The sequence below is a fragment of the Garra rufa genome, chromosome 11, assembly GCF_049309525.1.
Source record: "Garra rufa chromosome 11, GarRuf1.0, whole genome shotgun sequence".
NCBI classification, from domain to species: domain Eukaryota; kingdom Metazoa; phylum Chordata; class Actinopteri; order Cypriniformes; family Cyprinidae; genus Garra; species Garra rufa.
Genome location: NC_133371.1, coordinates 25,018,633 through 25,040,847, shown reverse-complemented (window position 1 = coordinate 25,040,847; position 22,215 = coordinate 25,018,633). Strand labels below are relative to the sequence as shown.

General features: G+C 35.8%; 1 protein-coding gene across 1 annotated transcript; it reads left to right on the top strand.

The window, feature by feature from the left end:
- The first annotated feature begins 1,126 nt into the window (after positions 1–1,126).
- nat10 (N-acetyltransferase 10) lies at positions 1,127–22,102 on the top strand. The gene is made up of 29 exons (XM_073850454.1): positions 1,127–1,247; positions 1,409–1,539; positions 1,625–1,716; positions 1,857–2,028; positions 3,710–3,832; positions 4,337–4,398; positions 4,858–4,972; positions 5,047–5,154; positions 5,252–5,385; positions 5,489–5,582; positions 7,140–7,238; positions 7,449–7,585; positions 7,666–7,790; positions 7,875–8,025; positions 10,168–10,264; positions 11,534–11,650; positions 11,748–11,849; positions 12,169–12,243; positions 12,388–12,504; positions 15,209–15,342; positions 15,449–15,497; positions 15,584–15,680; positions 15,804–15,914; positions 16,002–16,174; positions 19,804–19,923; positions 20,074–20,172; positions 20,438–20,511; positions 21,648–21,728; positions 21,819–22,102. The coding sequence occupies exons 2-29, from the start codon at positions 1,426–1,428 to the stop codon at positions 21,919–21,921; spliced, it is 3,075 nt and encodes a 1,024-aa protein (XP_073706555.1). The 5' UTR covers positions 1,127–1,247; positions 1,409–1,425; the 3' UTR covers positions 21,922–22,102.
- Positions 22,103–22,215: the final 113 nt, after the last annotated feature.

The window sequence follows — 22,215 nt, the reverse complement described above, 5'->3', positions numbered from 1 at the left end:
ATCAAGTAAATGGAAATTGGAGAGAAGCAGAGAATCCTCAGTCTATCCACCTTTTTGCTCCAATTTGCAGCAAAACGAGCCGTTTTGTACAGCTAAAAATACCTGGATGTGAAGGAGACCAGCAGCCAGACTTAACATAAATATTTTGTAGGATCATTCCTATAGGATTTTTTAATGGGATCAAATTGGATGCTTGTTCATGTCTTTATGGGAACGTGTACAGGATTCTTATTAAATTTTCTATCATACTTTGGAACCGTTCCTATATGATTTCAATAGGAATAGTCTTAGGATTCTTCTAAATTCTTGAAATATGCTTTAAAATAAAACAGGATCCCATTAAAATTCTGTAGAAATTATCATACAAGATATTTATGTCTTGTCCTGTAAGAAAATCCTATAAGACAATTCCTAATGCAGTCCTTTAGGAACGGTTCCAAAATAGGATAATTATAATTGGAATCCATCAGAGGATTCCTATTAGAATGCTTTAGGATTTGTAGAGGATTCCTATTGGAATGTACATTAAGGTGAGTTAAAGTAAACTGTAAGACACTAAACTATTGTTTAGTAAAATATACAATAAAAAGCGTGCCTTTAGGATTCTTCAAAATTCTTGAAGATGCTTTAAAATAAAACAGCGTCCTATTAAAATCCTGTAGAAATCATCCTACAGGATATTTATGTCTTGTCCTATAAGAAAATCATATAAGACAATTCCTATTGGAATCCTTTAGGAACGGTTCCATAATATGATAGAAATTCTACTTAGAATTCTGTAGACTAGGATTCCTATTGGACAAGGGCATGAACACCGTGAGGACAACATGGCACAAATCTATATACAAATACATCAACTACCGGTAGTTTGTTTCATAGAGGACTCCCACAATGATGCAAGTTTACCGCCTTGACGAATCTGACAACTTGGTATAGAAAAAGAAAAAAAAAACATAGATTTACATCTGAGGTATGCAACATTAAAATCTCTTTAGATCATGTCAACCACAGACCCTAATTTATAAAATAATAATAATAAGCTGGTTATTCGGACATTCTGAACAGGCGCTATCATGGACTGCTATATGTGTGTTTTGAGGTCCATCACGCTGGGGTCCTTCCGCCGAGGATTCCCACGTGAATGTGCCAGCATGATAGTCTACTGTAAATGAAGCTTAGTTTTATAGCTCAAAAGTTGTATTTATCACTTCAACATCGTATTTTGCTTTATCGGTGGAACATTTGAGGTATGTCTTGTAATATGAATGATGTTAATGAGGAAAATAAAGCTAGTTATGTTTGAACGTGTTTAAAGTATGTTAAGACGCACTACTGTGTTTACTTCATTTCACTTCATGATTTTTTATATGTAACGTTCAAGCTGACTTTGATATGTTCGTGGTGACAGGGTGCAGTTTGAAAACAATGGCAACTATTCGGAAGAAGGTGGACAATCGCATTCGTGTCCAGATAGAAAACGGTGTGGCGAAGCACCATCGATCCATGTTCGTTATAGTTGGTGATCGTGGCAGAGATCAGGTAAGTTAAAACATAACTGTATTAAACAATACTATAATACTGTACGAATTTTCCTAAGCCTCACTTGTGTACATTTTGCATCCAGGTTGTCGTTCTGCACCACATGCTGTCTAAAGCTACAGTCAGAGCCAGACCATCAGTGTTATGGTGCTACAAAAAGGAGCTTAGCTTCAGCAGGTATGAAGATTTTATAGATTCATAGTAGCTCCCCCAGTGTTAACTATCACAGACAACTTTAATGCTTATTCATCCACACCAAATTGTGTACTTACCGGTATATACAATTGCGGGAATTGAATGAATCTGTTGTTCTATAGTAATCGAAAGAAGAGGATGCGCCAACTGCAGAAGAAAATCAAAACAGGCACGCTGAACTTAAACCAGGATGATCCTTTTGAGCTCTTTGTGGCTGCAACCAACATCCGTTATTGCTACTACAACGAAACACACAAGATCCTGGGAAACACCTTCGGCATGTGTGTTCTGCAGGTAATGCCAGTGACAAACTTCTCAGACAGGACCTTCGTATTACTGTGGACCGTATTGCTTAAAGGGATGGTCCACCCAAAAATAAAAATCCTGTCATTCATTTATTCATTTACACCCTCATGCCGTTCCAAATCTGTAAGACCTTAGTTTGTCTTCGGAACACAAATTAAGACATTATGCATAGACAGCATCATAACTACCACATTTAAGGCCTAGAAAGGTAGTAAGGAAATTGTTAAAATAGTATATGTGACATCAGTGGTTCAACTTATTTTTTGTGTACAAAAATAACAACTTTATTTAACAATTTATTCACTTCCATGTCAGTCTTCGACGTGCATTCATGAGAGTAGCATGAAGCCGGTGTTCTGACGTAGAACCCAGATACGCATGCGTCAAAGACCGACACAGAAAATAAAAAATTGTTGAATAAAGTCATTATTTTTTTCTTTTCATTCATAAAATTATGATGTCACATGGACTATATAATTATGTCCTTATTACCTTTCTGGGCCTTGAATGTAGTCGTTGCATTGCTGACTGTCCAGGGTCAGAAAGCTTAGATTTCATCAAATATATCTTGATTTGTGTTTTGAATATGAACAAAGGTCTTATGGGTTTGGAACGTCATGTGGGTGAGTAATCAGTGACAGAATTTTCATTTTTGAGTAAACTATCCCTTTAACCTGTAAAGTTTGACGTAAAATAAATGTCGGAAAAACAGAATTTTTTTGTTTTATAGATGCATAAAAGTCATTAGTCTAGGCAAAAACAACTTGTACCACAAGCTTAAAGGCACAATATGTAACATTTTCTTGATTACAATATCCAAAAAACCACTAGAACATGTTATATATTTCCCTGACTTATGTGCTTACATTATCCCAGATGTTTTGAAGAATGTTTAAATCCAGAGAAATAAGCAATTTTAACTAGTGTAACAGACCGTGTCATTACATCGCCTGCCAGTGATGTCTTACACCATTGATTTTCTGGTTTTATTTTGTAGAAAACATGGAAACCCTAAAGACACTTTAATATGTTATGCATTTCGTTAGACAGGTGACGAACACAGAGTAGCTTTATAACACAACTTTCAACACACTCAAATGTATGTAGTATGATAAAACAGCACTGCTTTTTCCGATATACGCATGACCGGAAGAAGTGGAAGCGGTCGACTGTGGCATAAAAAAAAGCTCTGCTGCTTTCGAGCCGTGTGTCACACTCGTTCTTCATTAGCAATCGCTCCAGCGTCCTCGTTTCGCTTCCACGACTTTCAGCCCCAGCCTGCTTCAGACTGCAGTGACCTTAATAAGTCTTTAATATGTTAGCTCATCCACTGACATGATTTCTGCCCGAGTCCCGACGGATTGCATCGGCTTTGGTGATGAAGACAACAAACTTCCATGATTCCACATTCTATCACGGGGTCATCATACTACGCCTTTGTTTCATTTGTTTTGAATACTTGCATATTATGCCATTATAGGAGTGTTTTTAGAAATGTTGTAAAAGGCCTTTTACTTTTACATGTAAAAATTGATGGGAGGTATGTAGTACAATGTGGTTTTGGTCAAATGTTTGGTTATGTTGATAGTTTAAAGACCTTATACATTTGTGTATCAAATATGATACAGTAAGCTTCATAGAGTTAAGTTTTTCTCTCTTTCTGTTATAGGACTTTGAAGCGCTCACTCCCAACCTCTTGGCTCGAACCGTTGAGACTGTGGAAGGTGGAGGGATTGTGGTCATTCTTCTGAGGACTGTGAACTCATTGAAACAGCTGTACACAATGGCAATGGTAAATGGCATCTTAAAAGTATAGTTCACCCAAAAATGAAATATGTCAATAATTACTCACCATCATGTTGTTCCTAACCCGTAAGACCTTTGTTCATCTTCAGAACTTAAATTAAGATGTTCTTGATGAAATCCGAGAGCTTTCTAATCCTCTGTATAAAAGGACTTTTATGGAAGAGAAGACACTTTGGAATAAAGTCGTTATTTTTGTTTTCTTTGCGGACGAAAAGTATTCTAGTAGCTTCGTAAAATTTAAGGTTGAACCACTGATGTCACATGAACTATTTTAACAATGTCCTTTACCTTTCTGGGCCTTGAACGTGTCAGTTGCTTTTGGATTTCATGAGAAAACTCTTAATTTGTGTTCTGAAGATGAACAAAGATCTTAATGTAATTTAATGAGTTTTTATTTTTGGGCAATCTATTCCTTCAATTGTTTGTATACCAATATTAATTTGGTCATTTGTGTGTGAACATATTTATTAAAATGCACTTTTTTTTTCAGGATGTTCATTCTCGGTACAGGACAGAGGCTCACCAGGATGTTGTTGGAAGGTTCAATGAAAGGTTAGTCTTTTGACATTTAGTTACAAAACCCCTAAGTATAATATTTTTATGTGATCCAGGACCACAAAACCTAATGATATATTTTTTTTAAATTTAATAAATAAGCTTTCCATTGATGTATGGTTTGTTAGGATAGGACAGTATTTGGCTGTGATACAACTATTTGAAAATCTGAAATCTGAGGGTGCAAAAACAAAATATTGAGAAAATTGCCTTTAAAGTTGGCCAGATGAATTTCTTAGCAATGCACATATCAAAAATAACATTTTGATATATTTACGGTACGAAATTGACAAAATATCGTCATGGAACATGATCTTTACTTAATATCCTAAGGATTTTTGGCATAAAAGAAAAATCAAATATGACACATTCGAGAGTGTACCACAACCCAAATTCAGCTGTGCAAGACCCCAGTGATTCAAACTAATCTGAGATACTTTATTCTTATTTCCTCAGATTCATCCTGTCTCTTTCCTCTTGTAAGACATGTGTTGTGATTGATGACCAGCTCAACATTCTGCCAATCTCCACTCACATTACCAACATCAAACCTGTTCCTCCAAAGACACAGGTGAGCCTTGTTCATAATTGGACAGTGGACATATAATTGGACATAAATTCCATCATTTTTGTATTTGCCAACAGGATGATGGACTGTCTCCAAGGGAACAAGAGCTGAAAGAGCTAAAGGAGTCTTTACAGGACACACAGCCAGTTGGTGTTCTAGTGGACGGCTGTAAAACTTTGGACCAGGTATAATCAAAATAACTTCTATTGATGAAGTCTTCATGTTGATGTGTTTCAAGTGGCCCAGTTTAATATTTTATCTTCCCTGTGTTTTTGTCTTTAGGCCAAGGCAGTGCTGAAGTTCATCGAGGCTATTTCAGAAAAGACTTTGAGGAGCACTGTAGCTCTGACTGCTGCCCGTGGCCGAGGCAAATCTGCTGCACTGGGATTGGCTGTAGCCGGAGCTGTTGCTTTTGGGTATGTAGCAGGAGGTTATGAATGAGCTAATTTTTCTGTTGCCTTCTGACTGAAATTTCTGCTAAAATAACTTATTGTGTTTGTGTTTTTCTTTTCTTCTCAGCTATTCAAATATTTTTGTCACATCGCCTAGCCCAGACAATCTGCACACGCTGTTTGAATTCGTATTTAAAGGTTTTGATGCTCTCCAGTATCAGGTAATCATTACTAAACATAAGGGTAGATATAGTATGATGTATTTACAACCAGACTTCATTATCTTAAAGGAGAGTTAGTTGACCCAAAAATGAAAAGCCATCCTAGGTGTATATGATTTTTTTTTTCTTTCAGATGAATACAATCGGAGTTACATTAAAAGAAAATTCTGGCTCTTTCAAGCTTTATAATGGCAATGAATGGCTGTTGAGATTTTGAAGCAAAATAAAGCGCATCCGTCTATCATAAAAAATACTCCACACGGCTCCAGTGGGTTATTAAAGGCGTTCTGAAGTGAATTGATGCGTTTAAGAAAAATCTTCATATTTAAAACGTATAAACCGTAATCTCTAATCGCTCATTCATCTTTGGGTGAACTACTTTGTGAGTTACTAATTATTTGAAGACATTTTTGTATCAGTAATATACTTCTGCAGTTTTAATTATTATTTTGAATTGGTCTTAGTTAGAAAAATAGTTTTTTTTAAATTTCCCATTCCCTAAAATTCCCCAGTTGTATTAATTTTAGTGGAATGTTGCTTTGGCAACTAAATAATGAAGTAATGTAGGTTTAAGTTTTAATATTTTATTTATTTAATGTTTTAATTCTATTAGCTTTTTTAAAATAAAAATTTCATTTCAGTGAACAAAAATGTTTTGAATAGATTTAGTTGTAGTTGACTATAATAACCTTGGTCAAAATTTGAGTTAAATGAGTGAAACCCTGATCATTCCTTTAATATTTCGTAAATGCAATATAACTTAAATATTATAGGCAAAAATGTTATCTGTCAAGAAAATTAGGCATTCATGCATACATTTAAGTAACATATTTTAAATTGTAAATATGCACTGCTGGTCAAAGGTTTGGGATCAGTAAGATTTTTAATGTATTTTAAATAAGTTTCTGTTGCTCATCAGGTGTTAATTTGATCAAAAATACAGAAAAAAATTTTATATTGTGAAATATTATTATGATGTAAAACAACATTCTTCTATTTTAATATACATTAAAAATGTAATTTATTTCTGTGATCAAATTTTTTTTAAAGAAGTCAATACTTTTATTCACCAAGGATGTGTTAAATTTACTAAAAAGTGATAGCATAGATTTACATTGTAAGAAAAGATTAATATTTTGAATAAAAGCTATTCTTTTTAACTTGTTATTCATCGAAGAATCCTGAAAAAAAAGAATCACAGGGTTCAAAAATATTTGGCAGCACAACTGTTTCCAACATTTATCATTCAGATAATAAATCAGCATTTTAAAATGATTTCTTAAGAATCGAGTATGTTTGATAAAAATTCAGCGTTGCATTACAGGAAAAAATTATGTTTTAAAGTATATAAAAAAAACAACAACATTATTTTATATTGTAATAACATTTTGCAGTATTATATTTTTTTCAGTATTTTTGATCAAATAAATGCAGTCTTGAAGAGCATAAGAGACTTCTTTGAAAAAAATAACAAGTCTTGCTGATGCCAAACGTTTAAGTGTTAGTGTATGTATTTTATATTTAACATTTATTTATACATTTTTTTGTAAATTCTAGGAACATCTGGACTATGAAATCATCCAGTCTTTGAACCCAGATTTTAACAAAGCTGTGATTCGAGTTAACATCTTCAAGGAACATCGACAGACTATTCAGGTATACTGACCTCCATCTCTGCATTTCTCCTCCATAATTTAAACTTTTCCTTGCAAATATTTGCTGAATCGTAAAATCTCAGATACTTTATTTGCTTAGAGCTGTTTTATTCCACTTCAGTATATATAAAATCTGTGAAACGCAGTGTAGAAACAACAGGTTCATATCTATATTTTTTCTCAAGTCTTGCTGATTTCTTTCAATCCGCAGTACATTCACCCAGCTGATGCGGTAAAGTTAGGCCAGGCAGAGCTGCTAGTCATCGACGAGGCTGCTGCAATCCCGCTGCCTTTAGTAAAGAAACTACTGGGGCCTTACCTTGTGTTTATGGCATCTACGATCAACGGGTCTGTATTTGAAGAGTGGTTACATTTCGATCATTATTACAATGGTATGATAAAGCAGTAATCCTTATGTCAACATGCAGGTATGAGGGCACCGGTCGCTCTCTGTCTCTTAAGTTGATTCAGCAGTTAAGGCAGCAGAGTGCAGACAGCCAGCTGAACCTCTCGGCTGAGAACAGAACCACAAGCACAGCCAGATTGGCAGCAGGTGAAATATAATACCTCTTGACTTGTCACAAAATATCCAGATATAAATATCTGAAAAAAGAGTAACTTTTTTTCTGCTCTGCAGCACGAACCCTTCATGAGGTGACCCTCCACGAGTCTATCCGATATGGCCAGGGGGACCCTGTGGAGAAATGGCTAAATAATCTGCTGTGCTTGGACTGCCTCAGTGTACCACGCATCATTTCCGGCTGCCCTTTACCACAGACATGCGACCTGTATCCTCTAAAAGTCAAATGAGACTTCTACATTCAGCAATGAATTTTTATGTTGATTCTAACATCTTGCTCCTTTAGCAGAATAGAAGCCTATTTCTGCCAATTTAAAAAAAAATGCTTTGGTACAACATAATTATGACAAAACTATGACAAAGTCATTATGAGTTTAAAAAATTGGATTTATGAGATTAAAGGCCGGGACACACCAAGCTGATGGTCAAGAACTCTCTTTGTTCACTTTAAGAACAAAAATTTACAGATAATGTAAACCCCCTTGTCATCCAAGATGTTCATGTCTTTCTTTCTTCAGTCGTAAAGAAACAGTTTTTTGAGGAAAACACTTCAGGATTTCTCACTATATAATGAATATGTATGGTGCGCCCAAGTTTGAACTTCCTAAATGCAGTTTAAATGCAGCTTCAAAAGGCTCTAAACGATCCTAGCTGAGTAAGAAGGGTATTATCTAGCAAAACAAATTGACAATTTATATACTTTTTAACCTCAAATACTCATCTTGTCTCGTCTCTGCGATGCACATGCGTAGTCTGTATAATCCGAGTCAATACAGTTAGGGTATGTCAAAAAACTCCCATTTTGTTTTCGTCTTCAACTTCAAAATTGTCCATCAACGCTGTTTTAACTTTTTTTGGAAAGGGTGTTTGATCTTCTTTGTATGTTCATTTTGTAAACACTGGGTCGGTACTTCTGCAGCGATTTCGGACGATTTTGAAGTTGTGGAAAAAAAACTTTTTCGACATACCCTAACTGTATTGACTTGGATCACACAGACTACGCATGCGAATCACAGAGACCGGACAAGACGAGCATTCAAGGTTAAAAAGTTAATACATTTTCAATTTGTTTCGACCGATCGTTTCGCTGGATAAGACCCTTCTTATTCGGCTTGGACCGTTTAGAGCCCTTTGAAGCTGCATTTAAACTGCATTTTGGAAGTTCAAACTTGGGGGCACCATACATATCCATTGGAGAGACAGCCTGAAATGTTTTCCTCAAAAACATAATTTCTTTACAACTGAAAAAAAGAAAGACATGAACATCTTGGACGACAAGGGGGTGAGTACATTATCTGTACATTTTTGTTCTAATAGTGAACTAACGAGTAAGTAAATGATTTTCTAATGTTACGTGATCTTACCCAAGCATTCCAATATGCAAATATTTTCATAACAACATGAGCCGCTTAAAATGAAGAAGGTTTATATAATAACTCATATTCAAAATAGTAAGCAAGCACTGCTTTTTTAACATTTCATATATCTGTGTATATCTTGAATATCCTTGTTTTGGTTTCTCCTTTTGAATGACGAATATATATGACCCTGGACCACAAAACCAGTCTTAAGTAGCATGGCTAAATTTGTAGCAATAGCCAACAATACATTAACAATACATTTTATGGGTCAAAATTATTGATTTTTCTTTAATGTCAAAAATCATTAGGATATTAAGTAAAGATTATGTTTCATTAAGATATTTTGTATATCAAAATGTTTCCTACCTCAAATATATCAAAACGTAATTTTTGATAAGCAGTATGCATTGGACAACTTTAAAGGTGTTTTTTCTAAATGTTATTTTTTATTTTTATTTTTTTTACACCCTCAGATTCCAGATTTTCAAATAGTTGTATCTCGGCCAAATGTTGTCCTATCCTAACAAACCGTACATCAATGGAAAGCTTATTTTCAGCTTTCAGGTGATGTATAAATCTCAATTTAAAATAATTGACTCTTATGACTGGTTTTGTGGTCTAGGTTCACTGATATAGACGGCTAATTCCTCTTATGCAGGCCCAGAAAGCAAGTGTTAGTTTGCAGTTGGCTGTAGTAGTGTGTTCAAGTGCAGCTTTTTGGTCTAGGCTCTGCCAACGTGAGGCAACAACACTTGGCTTGTGTCGCTGCTAGTTCTTTGAAGTCGACTTGGTGTGTCCTGGACTTAAAAAGTCATTGACAAAAAGCAAAGGACTTTGTCATAATTATGACTTTGTTATAATTTAGTTTTTTCATCATTTATCGCACAATTTTGACTTTTTATATCACATGCTTAATATCTCAAAATAACACAAAACACTGACTCTCATCTCCCTTCTAGACATTAGATTTCTTTAATCCCTTATTCCAGGTATTATGTGAATCGAGACACATTGTTTTGTTATCACAAAGCTTCTGAGGTTTTTCTCCAGCGTCTTGTGGCGCTTTACGTAGCATCGCATTACAAGGTAAATAAGTATTTTGAATATTAAAGCAATGGTTCTCAACCGTTTTGACTCAAAGCCTCTCAGAATATTCAGATTCTTAAATTTCTTAAAATAAATGCTGTTTCCTAGCCTGGAAAAAATCCAGACCCTAATCTATTAAGATTAAGGGTCTGGCATCGAGCAATGAAAAGGGCCTAACTCGAGGGGCGGCACCAAGCATGCATTTGAAACTCTCACTGCACGCAATTGGTTAACGCCATGACCAATCACAACACTAAGCTCCATACGCTTAGCTACCAGCAGAGCTAACTGATAGATTAAAATCTTGCCGTATCCAAAACAGCAAAATCATTACAGCAAAAACGTCCTTCTTACAAAGGAACGATTGGAGCGCGGTTTTCTGTTCCTCTTTTATATGAAAAGCCAAGTCTAACTCGTTCATTGTAGCAGCCAAAGCCGTTTCAAACAACTGGTGTTCATCTGTAGTCATCTTTCAGTGTTTACTAAATGATTCCGGACGTCGCAGCGCTGTCGTCATCAGCTTAGCTCGCCTCTGGCCCGCCTACATCAGATACACCGATTTGATTGGTTCCCAGAACAGCTTACGTAATGCAGTAACATGCATCATTGCTCGATGCCAGAGTGTCTTGCAGAGACTATTCAAATTGTGCTCTCGCGAGACCTCTGGATTTCCAGGGTAGCTGTTTCCAGTATTTCTGTCTTAATTTTAATAAAATCTGTTTTTTGTAGACTTTTAAAACAAGCTGGGAGAACTGATACATTTAATGAACTCCAAATTACTTGTTCTTCAATTAAAGGGTTAGTTCACCCCAAAACAAATATTTTGTCATTAATTACTCGCCCTCATGTTGTTCTAAAACCATAAGACCTTCATTCATCTTTGACATTTTTGATGAAATCGGAGAGTTTTCTGACCCTGAATAGACATGAACACAACTGATACTAAGGACATCATTAAAATATTCCGAATGCAGGGTCAGAAAGCTCACGGATTTCATCAAAAATATCTTAATTTGTGTTCCGAAGATAAACGAAGGTCTTACAGGTTTGGAACGACACCAGGGTGAGTAATTAATGACAGAATTTTAATTTTTGGGTGAACTAACCTTTCAAATACTTTTTAGTCATCTTGTGACCCCTTGAAAGTTTGCCGGGGCCCTCTAGTGGGAGCTGGACCCCTGGTTGAGAAGCACTGTATTAGAGCATTATGTTATGTTACAAACTCTAACTATCAAACTGATATTGACTCAATCTCCTCTTCCTTCTTAGAATTCACCCAATGACCTTCAGTTGCTCTCGGATGCTCCTGCTCACCATCTGTTTTGCCTGCTGCCCCCTGTTCCACCCACACAGAATTCACTCCCAGAGGTCTTAGCAGTTGTCCAGGTGTGCCCAAAACTCCTCAATTGCAATACTGCTGAATGTGTGTTGAATTTATTGTAATAAAAGAACTGTGTGGTGAAGCCTGTGTTTTCTCTTACAGGTGTGTCTGGAAGGAGAGATCTCCCGCCAATTTGTCCTCAACAGCTTGTCCAGAGGGAAGAAAGCTTCAGGTGACCTCATTCCATGGACCGTTTCGGAACAGGTAACAAATCCTAATTTAAAATGAATTTCCACTACAGTTTGGAGTCAAGGAATGAAAACTTTTTTTTAAAGGATGTATTAAATTGATGAAAACTGACAGTAAAGACAATTATAATGTTACTAAAGATTTCTATTTCCAATGAATTCTGTTATTTTAAACTTTATATTCTTCATATATTCCTGAACAATAGCATGACAGTTATTGCAAAAATATTAAGCAGCACAACTGCTCAAAACTTTTTATTTATTGCCATACTGTCAAATAAATGTTTTAAAAAATGACTCTGAAATGATTCTGATGCTCTGTGTTTTACATTTAGTTTCAAGACCCTGACTTCGGATGTCTCTCTGGTGGCCGGATCGTCCGTATTGCAGTGAATCCTGATTATCAGGGGGTAAATGACTTCTGCTTCTCCTTAGTTTATATACAACCTCAATTGTGCTTACTGAAAAGCTTACACATATATGTTGCTGCTTTATTACCTTGTTTGACCAGTCATGTCATTGCTATTGTGTGATTTTATTGTGCCACTCTTTAGATGGGTTACGGCAGCCGTGCGTTGCAACTGCTACAGCAATATTATGAAGGTCAGTTTCCTCTTCTGGATGAGCAAGAAGAGACAACGACCAGCGCAATCCCATCTGTGAGCAGTGAGGTAATGGTCTGTTTGTGTCATCACTCAAATATGTTCATGTCTCTTCTGCTCACAAAAACCTGAATTTATTTAATCCAAAGTACAGCAAAAACTGTAAAGTTTTGAAATATTTTTACTATTTAAAATAATTGTTTTCTATTTGAAAATATTTTAAAATGTCATTTATTCCTGTGATTTCAAAGCTGATTTTTTGCATCATTACTCCAGTCACATGATCCTTCAGAAATGATTCTAATATTTTGATTTGCTGCTCAAAAGCATTTATAATTTTTATTATTATTATTTATATGTTGAAAACGGCCAAATTTTTTTCAGGTTTGCTGATCTTGGGATCCTTCTATTCAAAGAATCATGAAGAAATTACTATGTACTATGTAAATATTGATAATAATAACAATAATAATAATGTTACTTGAACAGCTAATCAGCATATTAGAATGATTTCTAAAGGATCATGTGTCACTAAAGACTGGAGTGATGATGCTGAATTTTTATTTGATCACATAAATAAATTACATTTTAAAACGCATTCAAATAGAAAGCAGTTATTTTAAATAGTAAAGCTACTTCACAATATTACTGTTTTTGCTGTGTTTTTTAAATAAATGCAGGTTTGGTGAGCAAAAGAGACTTTAAAAAACATTAAAAATCCTACCGTTCAAAGTGCAATTTAAAAGCTATATTTAAATGTACAAAATGTGTTTTTTTTTCTCATTTTAATTTTTTTCTGTTATTGCAAAACCATTACTCCAGTCTTTGTCACATAATACTTTAGAAATCATTCCAGTATGCTGATTTAAAATAGTGTTTGTCCAAAGTAGAATATTTTCTAACATTATAAATGTCTTTGCTGTCAATTAATTTCATCCTTGTTAGTAGAGCTGGGCGGTATGACACAACATTTATATCACGGTATTTTTCAAAATTATACGGTATCACGGTATATGACGGTATTTTTTTTTTTTCATGCATGACTAGGTGTTAACCACATTTCCTAATAAATTAGAGAATAATTAGTGCAGTATATTGGCTTACATTGACCGGACTAGTATTAACCCAGGTTTGATTGGTCTCACAAAATGCTGCTGTTCACAAAGAAGTGACAGTGGCACTCATAATTGTAATGAGGTGAAGAAATCAGAATTCATGATTTGCAGTCAAAATACACAACACTTTATTGTGCATTCTTCACAAGTTCACATTTACAAGTCTACGCGTTTCTCTTCCAGCAGGAGGCGCTGTCAGATTGGTAGTATACAAAGTAGCGCAACAAATGATTTTGAAACGTGCAGCGCTCATATTTATTCAATGGATAGCCTTTTGAAGTTTCATCGCGATTCTTGTCTTTCAGTCCCCACATTTTAGACCACCTGAAATCATAATTATGACTTTCATAACCCCCTAATAACACTGCAGTCATCAATGAAAATTAAGAGCTTTATTTAAGACTTTCAAAAACAAACCTTACACAAAATACGTTTATTTTTTATTTTTTTTTCCCACCATGTTCGGGGCACAAGAAAAATATTAAGGGACTAAATTAATATCAGCATATGAAGTATAATCGTCTCTCATTGTCTGAAAGAATGCACATCAGATGCTGAAAGTCAGTGTACTTTCACTTTAACATATTGATCAGTTTCCACGTTGCTTGTGTGATATCCATTGGCTTTAAAACATAAATATTAATAAAAATACAGTATATAGAAAAGACATATCTTTAAAATATTGCGACGTAACACCAACGTAAAGCGATTGTTTTTCTCTCACTGAAAGCTTATCTGCGCACAATGCGCCGATCTCTGCTCTCATCTCTGCAGACACACCCCCTCTTGAAATTTCGGCATTACAAGTTTTGCAAATCGCTAACCCTGGGTCTTTCTCAGATATACTGAAATACGTCCACACCTCAGATGTGTTGCTTCAGACAAGCACGTGCAAGCTGCGGTTTCTGTTTGCGTCAACATACGTGTTCCCAGCGCTTTGTACGCACACACCGGTATTGGGGTATATGAAAAATGAATATCATTAAAAAAAAAAACACCGGTATTCGGTATGAAAAGGTATACCGCCCAGCCCAACTTGTTAGTATACAGTTCTTTGAAAAAAACTTTACTTTTTCATTCATGCTATGATTATATGCAGAACTGATTAAAATTTATATGGTACCCTTGATTTTACCTTTTTGTAGAAATCCAGAACAAACTCAGCCCTCTGTGGCAGCATTGTGTACAATACGTTTTGAAATTCAAGATTTTAGGTCATTTTTGATGCATTTTATTGGGTACAGATGCCACCTAATAAAGTGGCATAATATCTGGACCAAAAGTGTTAAAGGGACAGTTTACCCAAAAATGAAAATTCCTTCATTAATTATTCACCCTCAAGTCATTCCAAACCCATAAGACCTTTGTTCATCTTCAGAACACAGGTTAAGATATTTTCGATGAAATCCAAGAGCTTTTTGAACCTGTGTAGACAGCAGTGCTACTGACACGTTCAAGGCCCAGAAAGGTAGTAAGGACATTGTTAAAATAGTCCTTACTACCTTTCCTTGAACGTGGTAGTTGTGTTACAGTCTATGCAGGGTCATGAAGCGCTCAGATTTCATCAAAAATATCTTAACTTGTGTTTTGAAGATGAACAAAAGAGAGCAATTTTCATTTTTGGGTGAACTGTCCCTTTAATATACATTCTTGTACAGGCGGTCAGTCTCCTGGAGGAGGTGGTGTCTCCCAGGAAAGACCTGCCACCACTGTTGTTGAAGCTGAATGAGAGAAGAGCCGAGAGGCTGGACTACCTTGGGGTGTCTTACGGTCTCACTCCTCAACTACTCAAGTAAGCTGTTTCTTGCAAGCAGGTTTTGCAGTGACATTTATACTTCACCACCATCATAAAATATGTTCGTAACTCCTAAATATCTCTTGCTCTCTTTCCCATCTAGATTCTGGAAGAAGGCTGGATATGTGCCTGTTTATTTAAGACAGACACCGGTAAGCATGCCACATTTTCTTTTGTAGCATTGTCAAGTTTTTTTTAACTTTGTAATAAGCGTGTATTCTTATATTGCGGCCTGTAGAATGACCTGACAGGAGAGCACTCCTGCATTATGCTGAAGGAGCTCCATGCTGAGGAGTCTACAGAGCAGGACCAGTGGCTCTCAGCTTTTTGGAAGGGTAAGTATATCAAATCTCTCATAACATAACATGAATGCAAGTATTCCAAAGAGCAGAGATATAATGCCAACTCAGGCATCTCTTTCTGATATCTAAGACTAATGTTTTGTTTGTGTTGGACAGATTTCCGGCGGAGGTTTCTCTCCCTGCTGTCCTTCCAGTTCAGCAAATTTAGCCCAACCATGGCCCTCAACATATTGCAGAACAAGAGCGTAAAGGATGACAGCCCAGAAGGTACAGACCCACATCTGCCACCTCATTCAGCTAAATGTTATATGTGTGCTGGTTTTAAGATGACTTTTCTTGTGTCTGTCTTTTCAGCACTCACAAGTGTAGAGTTAGCGGCCACATTCACTCCATACGACCTGAAGCGTTTGGAGATGTATTCAAGAAACATGGTGGACTATCACCTCGTCATGGACATGATCCCTGTTGTTGCACGCATGTTTTTCCTCAAACAGTTCGGAGACCTTACACTTTCTGTTGCCCAGTGTGTAAGTATTTCTATAAATTCTCTTCATTGCGTTTCTCTTAAGAACAGCGTTTATTTTGTTGCAGATTCCAAATATCGCTCTGTCCAAAAAATGTGTTCACTTCCAGAATACATATTTCCTGATAATTTATTCACCCCCATGTCATCCAAGAAAGTGGAACCTTTCTTCAGTCAAAAAGAAATTAAGGTTTTTGAGGAAAACATTCCAGGATTTTTCTCCATGTAGTGGACTTTAATGGGGATCAGCAGGTTGAAAGTCCAAATTGCAGTTTCAGTGGAGCTTCAAAGGCCTCTATCCGATCTGAGGAGTCTTATCTAGGGAAAAAATCAGTAATTTTCGGTCAGTTTATATTAGGGCTGCACGATTAATCGAACGATGTTGTGAGGTGCGTTTAGTCAATGAAGCCGGTACTTTGATTGGTAGTAAATCTCCATCACGTGCGTTCAGCTGCGTTCAGCTGGAGCGTTCAGAGGCGTAAATCACTGACAAGCTACGCCAAATCGCGCTCAAAATCGAATGCGATTTTGAACGCGATTTGGCGTAGCTTGTCAGTGATTTACGTCTCTGTGTATTAATTGCTGCTCCAGCTGAACGCACGTGATGGAGATTTACTACTAATCAAAGTACCGGCTTCATTGACTAAACGCACCTCACAACATCGTTCGATTAATCATGCAGCCCTAGTTTATGTAAGGGATAATCAACGGTTTGCCGTGCGTTAAAGGATTTTAAATGCACGACGTGGAGGCTAATAACCACCCGACGCGAAGCGGAGGGTGGTTGCCTCCGCGAAGTGCATTTTAAATCCTTTAACGCACGGCAAGCCGTTGATTATCCCGCTTATTCCATGGTCATTTGCGAAGTTATAGACAAATTAAAACTAGGATTGATATTTGCAACGTGAAATTTGACTGAATGGATAAAAAAGACGGTTATTTTCGTGTTATGACACGCAGCTCAAGCATCAACTCAAGCTTCTGGCCGCTTCAAATCAGACACAGAGATTAAATAGTCCGGTAAAATCACATTTATTTGAATGAAATATATAATTTGTTTCAGTAGATTATCGATCGACCAAGAGAGAGTGTGAAGGCAAGAGAGATGACAGTTGTGTGTGTGTGTGTGTATGTGAATGTGCGTGCGTACCTGCATGCTGTGCGTCTCTCTCTACAAACAACGATTCATTTAAAAACAGCAGTTTTACCACTCCGTTGCTGAGGAATATAATGTAGCGATCTACTATCTAGGCTATTTTAATAAGGATCGCAGGCAAGCGTTGACAAGAAGTTTATGTATGTGCGCAGCACAATGCGATCTCCGACCTCTCTCTCTCTCTCTCTCTCTCTCTGTGCTTTTGCGTGCATCGATTAAAGCAGGCGCATTAATATAGAACGGTGATTAAACTGACTTGGAACTACCTGTGCATTAAACGGTTTTACTGCACACCTGCCAGCCAATCAGAATCCAGTATCCAGACATTCCATGGAATAAATACTTTTAAACCACAAATGCTTGTCTTGCACTAGTTTGACTTCACACATTACGTAGTCACGTTGGAAGTACCTACTCAGTGTTTACAAGGCAAACGTGCAAAGAAAGTCAAACGCTCTTTACAAAATAAGGTAAAGCAACGATGTCAGAAGATTTTGAGGGTGGAGAAAATGAGATGGTGTTTTTCGCCTTAACCTACCTATTTAAACCAAAGTAAATAGACAAAGAACTAATCACGTGTGACCTTTCCAATTACATAATGTGTGAAGTCAAGCTAGTGCAAGACAAGCATTTGTGGTTAAAAAGTATATAAATTGTAATTATTTTCTTTTTTTTTAGAAAATTACTGATCGTTTCGTTAGATAAGACCCTTATTCTTCGACTGGGATCGTGTAGAGCCATTTGAAGATGCATTGAAACTGCAGTTTGGACCTTTGGTTCCCAGTGAAGTCCACTATATGGAGAAAAATCCTTGAATGTTTTCCTCAAAAACCTTAATTTCTTTTTTGACTGCAGAAAGAAAGACATGAACACCTTGGATGAAATGGGATTGAGTACATTTATTAGGAACTAATCCTTAATGGTAAAAACGTTATAAATTGACAGCCTGTCTGTTAGTATTTAAAGGTATAAGCTGTTTCCTCACAAAAGTCGGTGTGGCATTGTCCTGTAGGGCTCTAGGCGCACAATAGGTGAAAGTTCCATAGGTAGTCTGGTGCACGTCGTTCATGTCATTCTGTACTTGTGTTCTCTAGTTCAAGGTGGCAATCTAAAACAGTAAATCTAATCACTGGTATACAGACAAAGGTTCACTTCAAGAAAGAACAAAGTGTGTCAATGAGTTTGAAAAGATGTTTGAAAGAACAGGGCAAATGGAAAGAAAAAGTGCTATATTGTGCTATATTATTATTATATTTCATATGAAACCGAGAATGTATTCGATTTAATATATTATTAGCTGTTCCAAATCACTGTTAATGTAAATTTAATGGAGGGGTGTAGCAGGAATTTGAACTTCCAGAGTCGTAGCTGACTTCCATTAACGGATGTCGAGTTGTGCCGCCAATGTACATACACTCATTCTAATGTTACAAAATGTGCCGCTTGTCTAGTTTGCAACCCTGTTAACAATTTGTTTTGATAATGTTGGAGGTTCATCAATAATTTCTGAATCATAACCCACCAAACTGGCTAGTGAGTTGATGTGTTACCTGCCACAGTTGATTTTCATCCACATTTGTTGCAGAATCTGCAAAATGGTAATTATTTTACCAAGAGCGGTCATACAAAATACGTTATTTTTTTATTTAGTACTTATCTGAATAAGATACTTCACATAAAAGACGCTTACATATAGTCCACAAGAGAAAATAATAGTTGAATTTATAAAATGACCCTGTTCAAAAGTTTACATACAATTGATTCTTAGTACTGTGTTGTTACCTGAATGATCCACAGGTTTTTTTTTTTTTTTGGTTTTTTTTTAGGGATAGTTGTTTATGAGTCCCTTGTTTGTCCTGAACAGTTAAACTGCCCACTTTTCTTGGGAAAAATCCTTCAGGTCCCACAAATTCTTTGTTTTTTTTTCAGCATTTTTATGTATTTGAACCCTTACAAACAAAGATTTTGAGATCCACCTTTTGACACTGAGGACTGAGGGACATGTATACAATGATCACAGGGTTAAAATCAGGGTAAATTTAACTTCATTTGTCTTCTGGGAAACATGTAAGTAGCTTCTGAAGGTCAGTACTAAATGAAAAATATGATATTTAGGCAAAATTAGTTTTTTGTACAGAAGTTTACATCCCTGGCTCTAAATGCATCATGTTTTCTTCTGGAGCATCAGTGAGCATTTGAATCTTCTTTAATAGTTGCATATGAGTGCCTCGGTTGTCCTCAGTGTGAAAAGATGGATCTCAAAATCATACAGTCATTGTTGGAATGGGTTCGAATATATAACAAATGCTGAAAAACAAAAGAATTTGTGAGACCTGAAGCATTTTTCTGAAGAACAGCGGGCAGTTTAACTGTTTAGGACAAATAAGGGACTCAAGAGACTGACGCTTTGAGACTGAAATTCCATCTCTGGTCTGTATTCAAGCATGTGTATTAAACAATCAATTCTTTTTTTTCAGGCTTTGTTGTTGGGAATTGGGCTTCAACACAAGAGTATAGATGAGCTGGAAAAGGAGATTGAGCTGCCTGGGTCTCAGCTTATGGGCCTGTTCAACCGTGTCATCCGTAAAGTGGTGCAGGTGAGTCCAAGCCCTCTGTTTTTGTCTGTCATACTCACAGCGATTAAAGCATTGCACAAGAATTAGAACTGAACCTTCTTATCAGACCACCGCCACTTGAGGAGTGTTGTTTCAGTGTGTGGTTACGGTTTGTTTTGATCTCTTCTGCAGTTCTTCAACACTCTTCAGGAGAATGCGGTTGAAGCAGAGATGGTGGCCGCCAAAGATATAAGCATGGAACCAACTGTGCAGTCTCTAAATGAAGATCTGGTATGAGACTAGATTATTATTATTTTGTGATATATAGATAATCTATCACATGATTCTTCAGAAATCATTCTAATATGCTGATTTGGGCCTCAAGAAATATTATTATCAATGTTGAAAACAGCGCTGCTCTTTTTTTTTTTGGAAACTTTTCAATAGAAAGTTAAAAGGAAGATAAATAGAAAGTTCTACATAACTAAAACTAAAATTTTGAAGTAGCACATTTTTGCAACAAGGTAATGTATTAAAATTGTATTTTGTCCCTTAGAATGATGCAGCCAAAGAGTTCCAAGAGAAACAAAAGCAGGACATGGACAAGATTAAAGACATGAACCTTTCAGAGTGAGTATTCCCAAAGCAATAGTCCAGGCTTCGTTGATTTAAAGAGGTCGTTATTTTTAAGCCTTGATATTTCATGACTTAAAATGTTCGATTTGTATGTTCCCACTCTTTCTCTGAGCTTTAAAGACCAATTTTATATCAAAATTGTTTTTAACACTTTAAGGTGAAAGCCATTGCAAGTTTACATCTCCCAATTCTGACTTTTGTCTCAGAATTGCATCATACCAAAAATTGATATATAAAAACTTTTTTGACTTTATAACACAATTGTTAGTTACTTAGTCAGAGTTGTGAGATATTAACTCGCAATTCTGAGAACATTTTCTTCCCTCTTAAACTTGGACATCATAACTCATAAATAAGTTAGAATTGTGAGTTTAATATCTAGCAATTCTAAATGTATAACTTGCAATTTCGTGTTTATATCACGCAATTCTGAGAAAAAAGTCAGAATTCTGAGTTTATATCTCACAATTCTGACTTTAAAACTCGCAATTCCAAGTTTATAGCACGCAGTTCTGAGAAAAAAGTCAGATTTGCCAGTTTATATCTCGCAATTCTGACTTTTAAAACTCGCAATTCAAAGTTTATAGCACGCAGTTCGGAGAAAAAAGTCAGAAATTGCAGTTCTGACTTAACTTTTTAAACTCGCAATTGCGAGTTTTTATCACGCAATATATATGCGAAAAAATAATTGCATGTTTATATTGCACAATTCTGAGAAAAAAGTCAGAATTGTGAATTTATATCAGATTTCAGAGGGGGAAAAAATCTGATTTGCGAGTTTAAATCATGCAGTTCTGAGAATAAAAATAGCAAGTTTATATTGCTAAGAAAAGTCAGATTTGCGCAATTCTCGCATTTCTAACTTAACTTGCAATTGCGAGTTTATATCACACAATTCTGAGAAAAAAAGGGTAAATGGCACAATTCTGAGAAAAAAATCAGAATTGTGAATTTATATTAGAATTCTGAGAAAAAAGTCAGATTTGTGAATTGATAAGGTACAATTCTAACTTAAATCGCAATTGCGAGTTCATATAATCTGAGAAAAAAAAATTGCAAGTTTATATTACACACTTCTGAGTATTAGTTTATATCTCGCAATTCTGATTCTGATTTTTTTTTTTATGAAGGTACTTGATTCGAGGAGATGATGAGGAATGGGACCAAGTGTTGAAGAAAGCAGGACATACAGCTATTGTTAGTATAAAAAGGTAAGCAGTTATATACAGCTTGAGTAGGGGAGATCTTGTCTGGAATCATTAACCGTTTTGAACTATGATCTTTTTGTTTTTCCCTGTTAGTGACAAGAAAAGAAAACTGGAAGGCGTGAACCAGAAAAAACAACCACAAAACAAGAAGATGAAGAAATTTAAGGACAAAAAGAGCAAATTTGGAAAGAAATGAACTTTAAAATGATTTTTTTAATGCTTCTTGTTTCTCTTGTTAGTAGATTTATTCGTGAGTCTAAATGACATTTTCAGTAAGATTTTTAGAGACAAGACCAAATTGTAATTGTTTCAGCAAGACTTTTCATTTTCATTGAACAAAAAAATAAAATTGTAAATGTTTTTTTCTTGTAACCACATTTCAGAATTTGATATTTCTATGGTGCATTTCTTGTGTACAAAATATACTCATTAACATCAGATGTTTGCTAAGCTTTGTAAAAATGCTGATTTGAGAGAATGGTATACATTC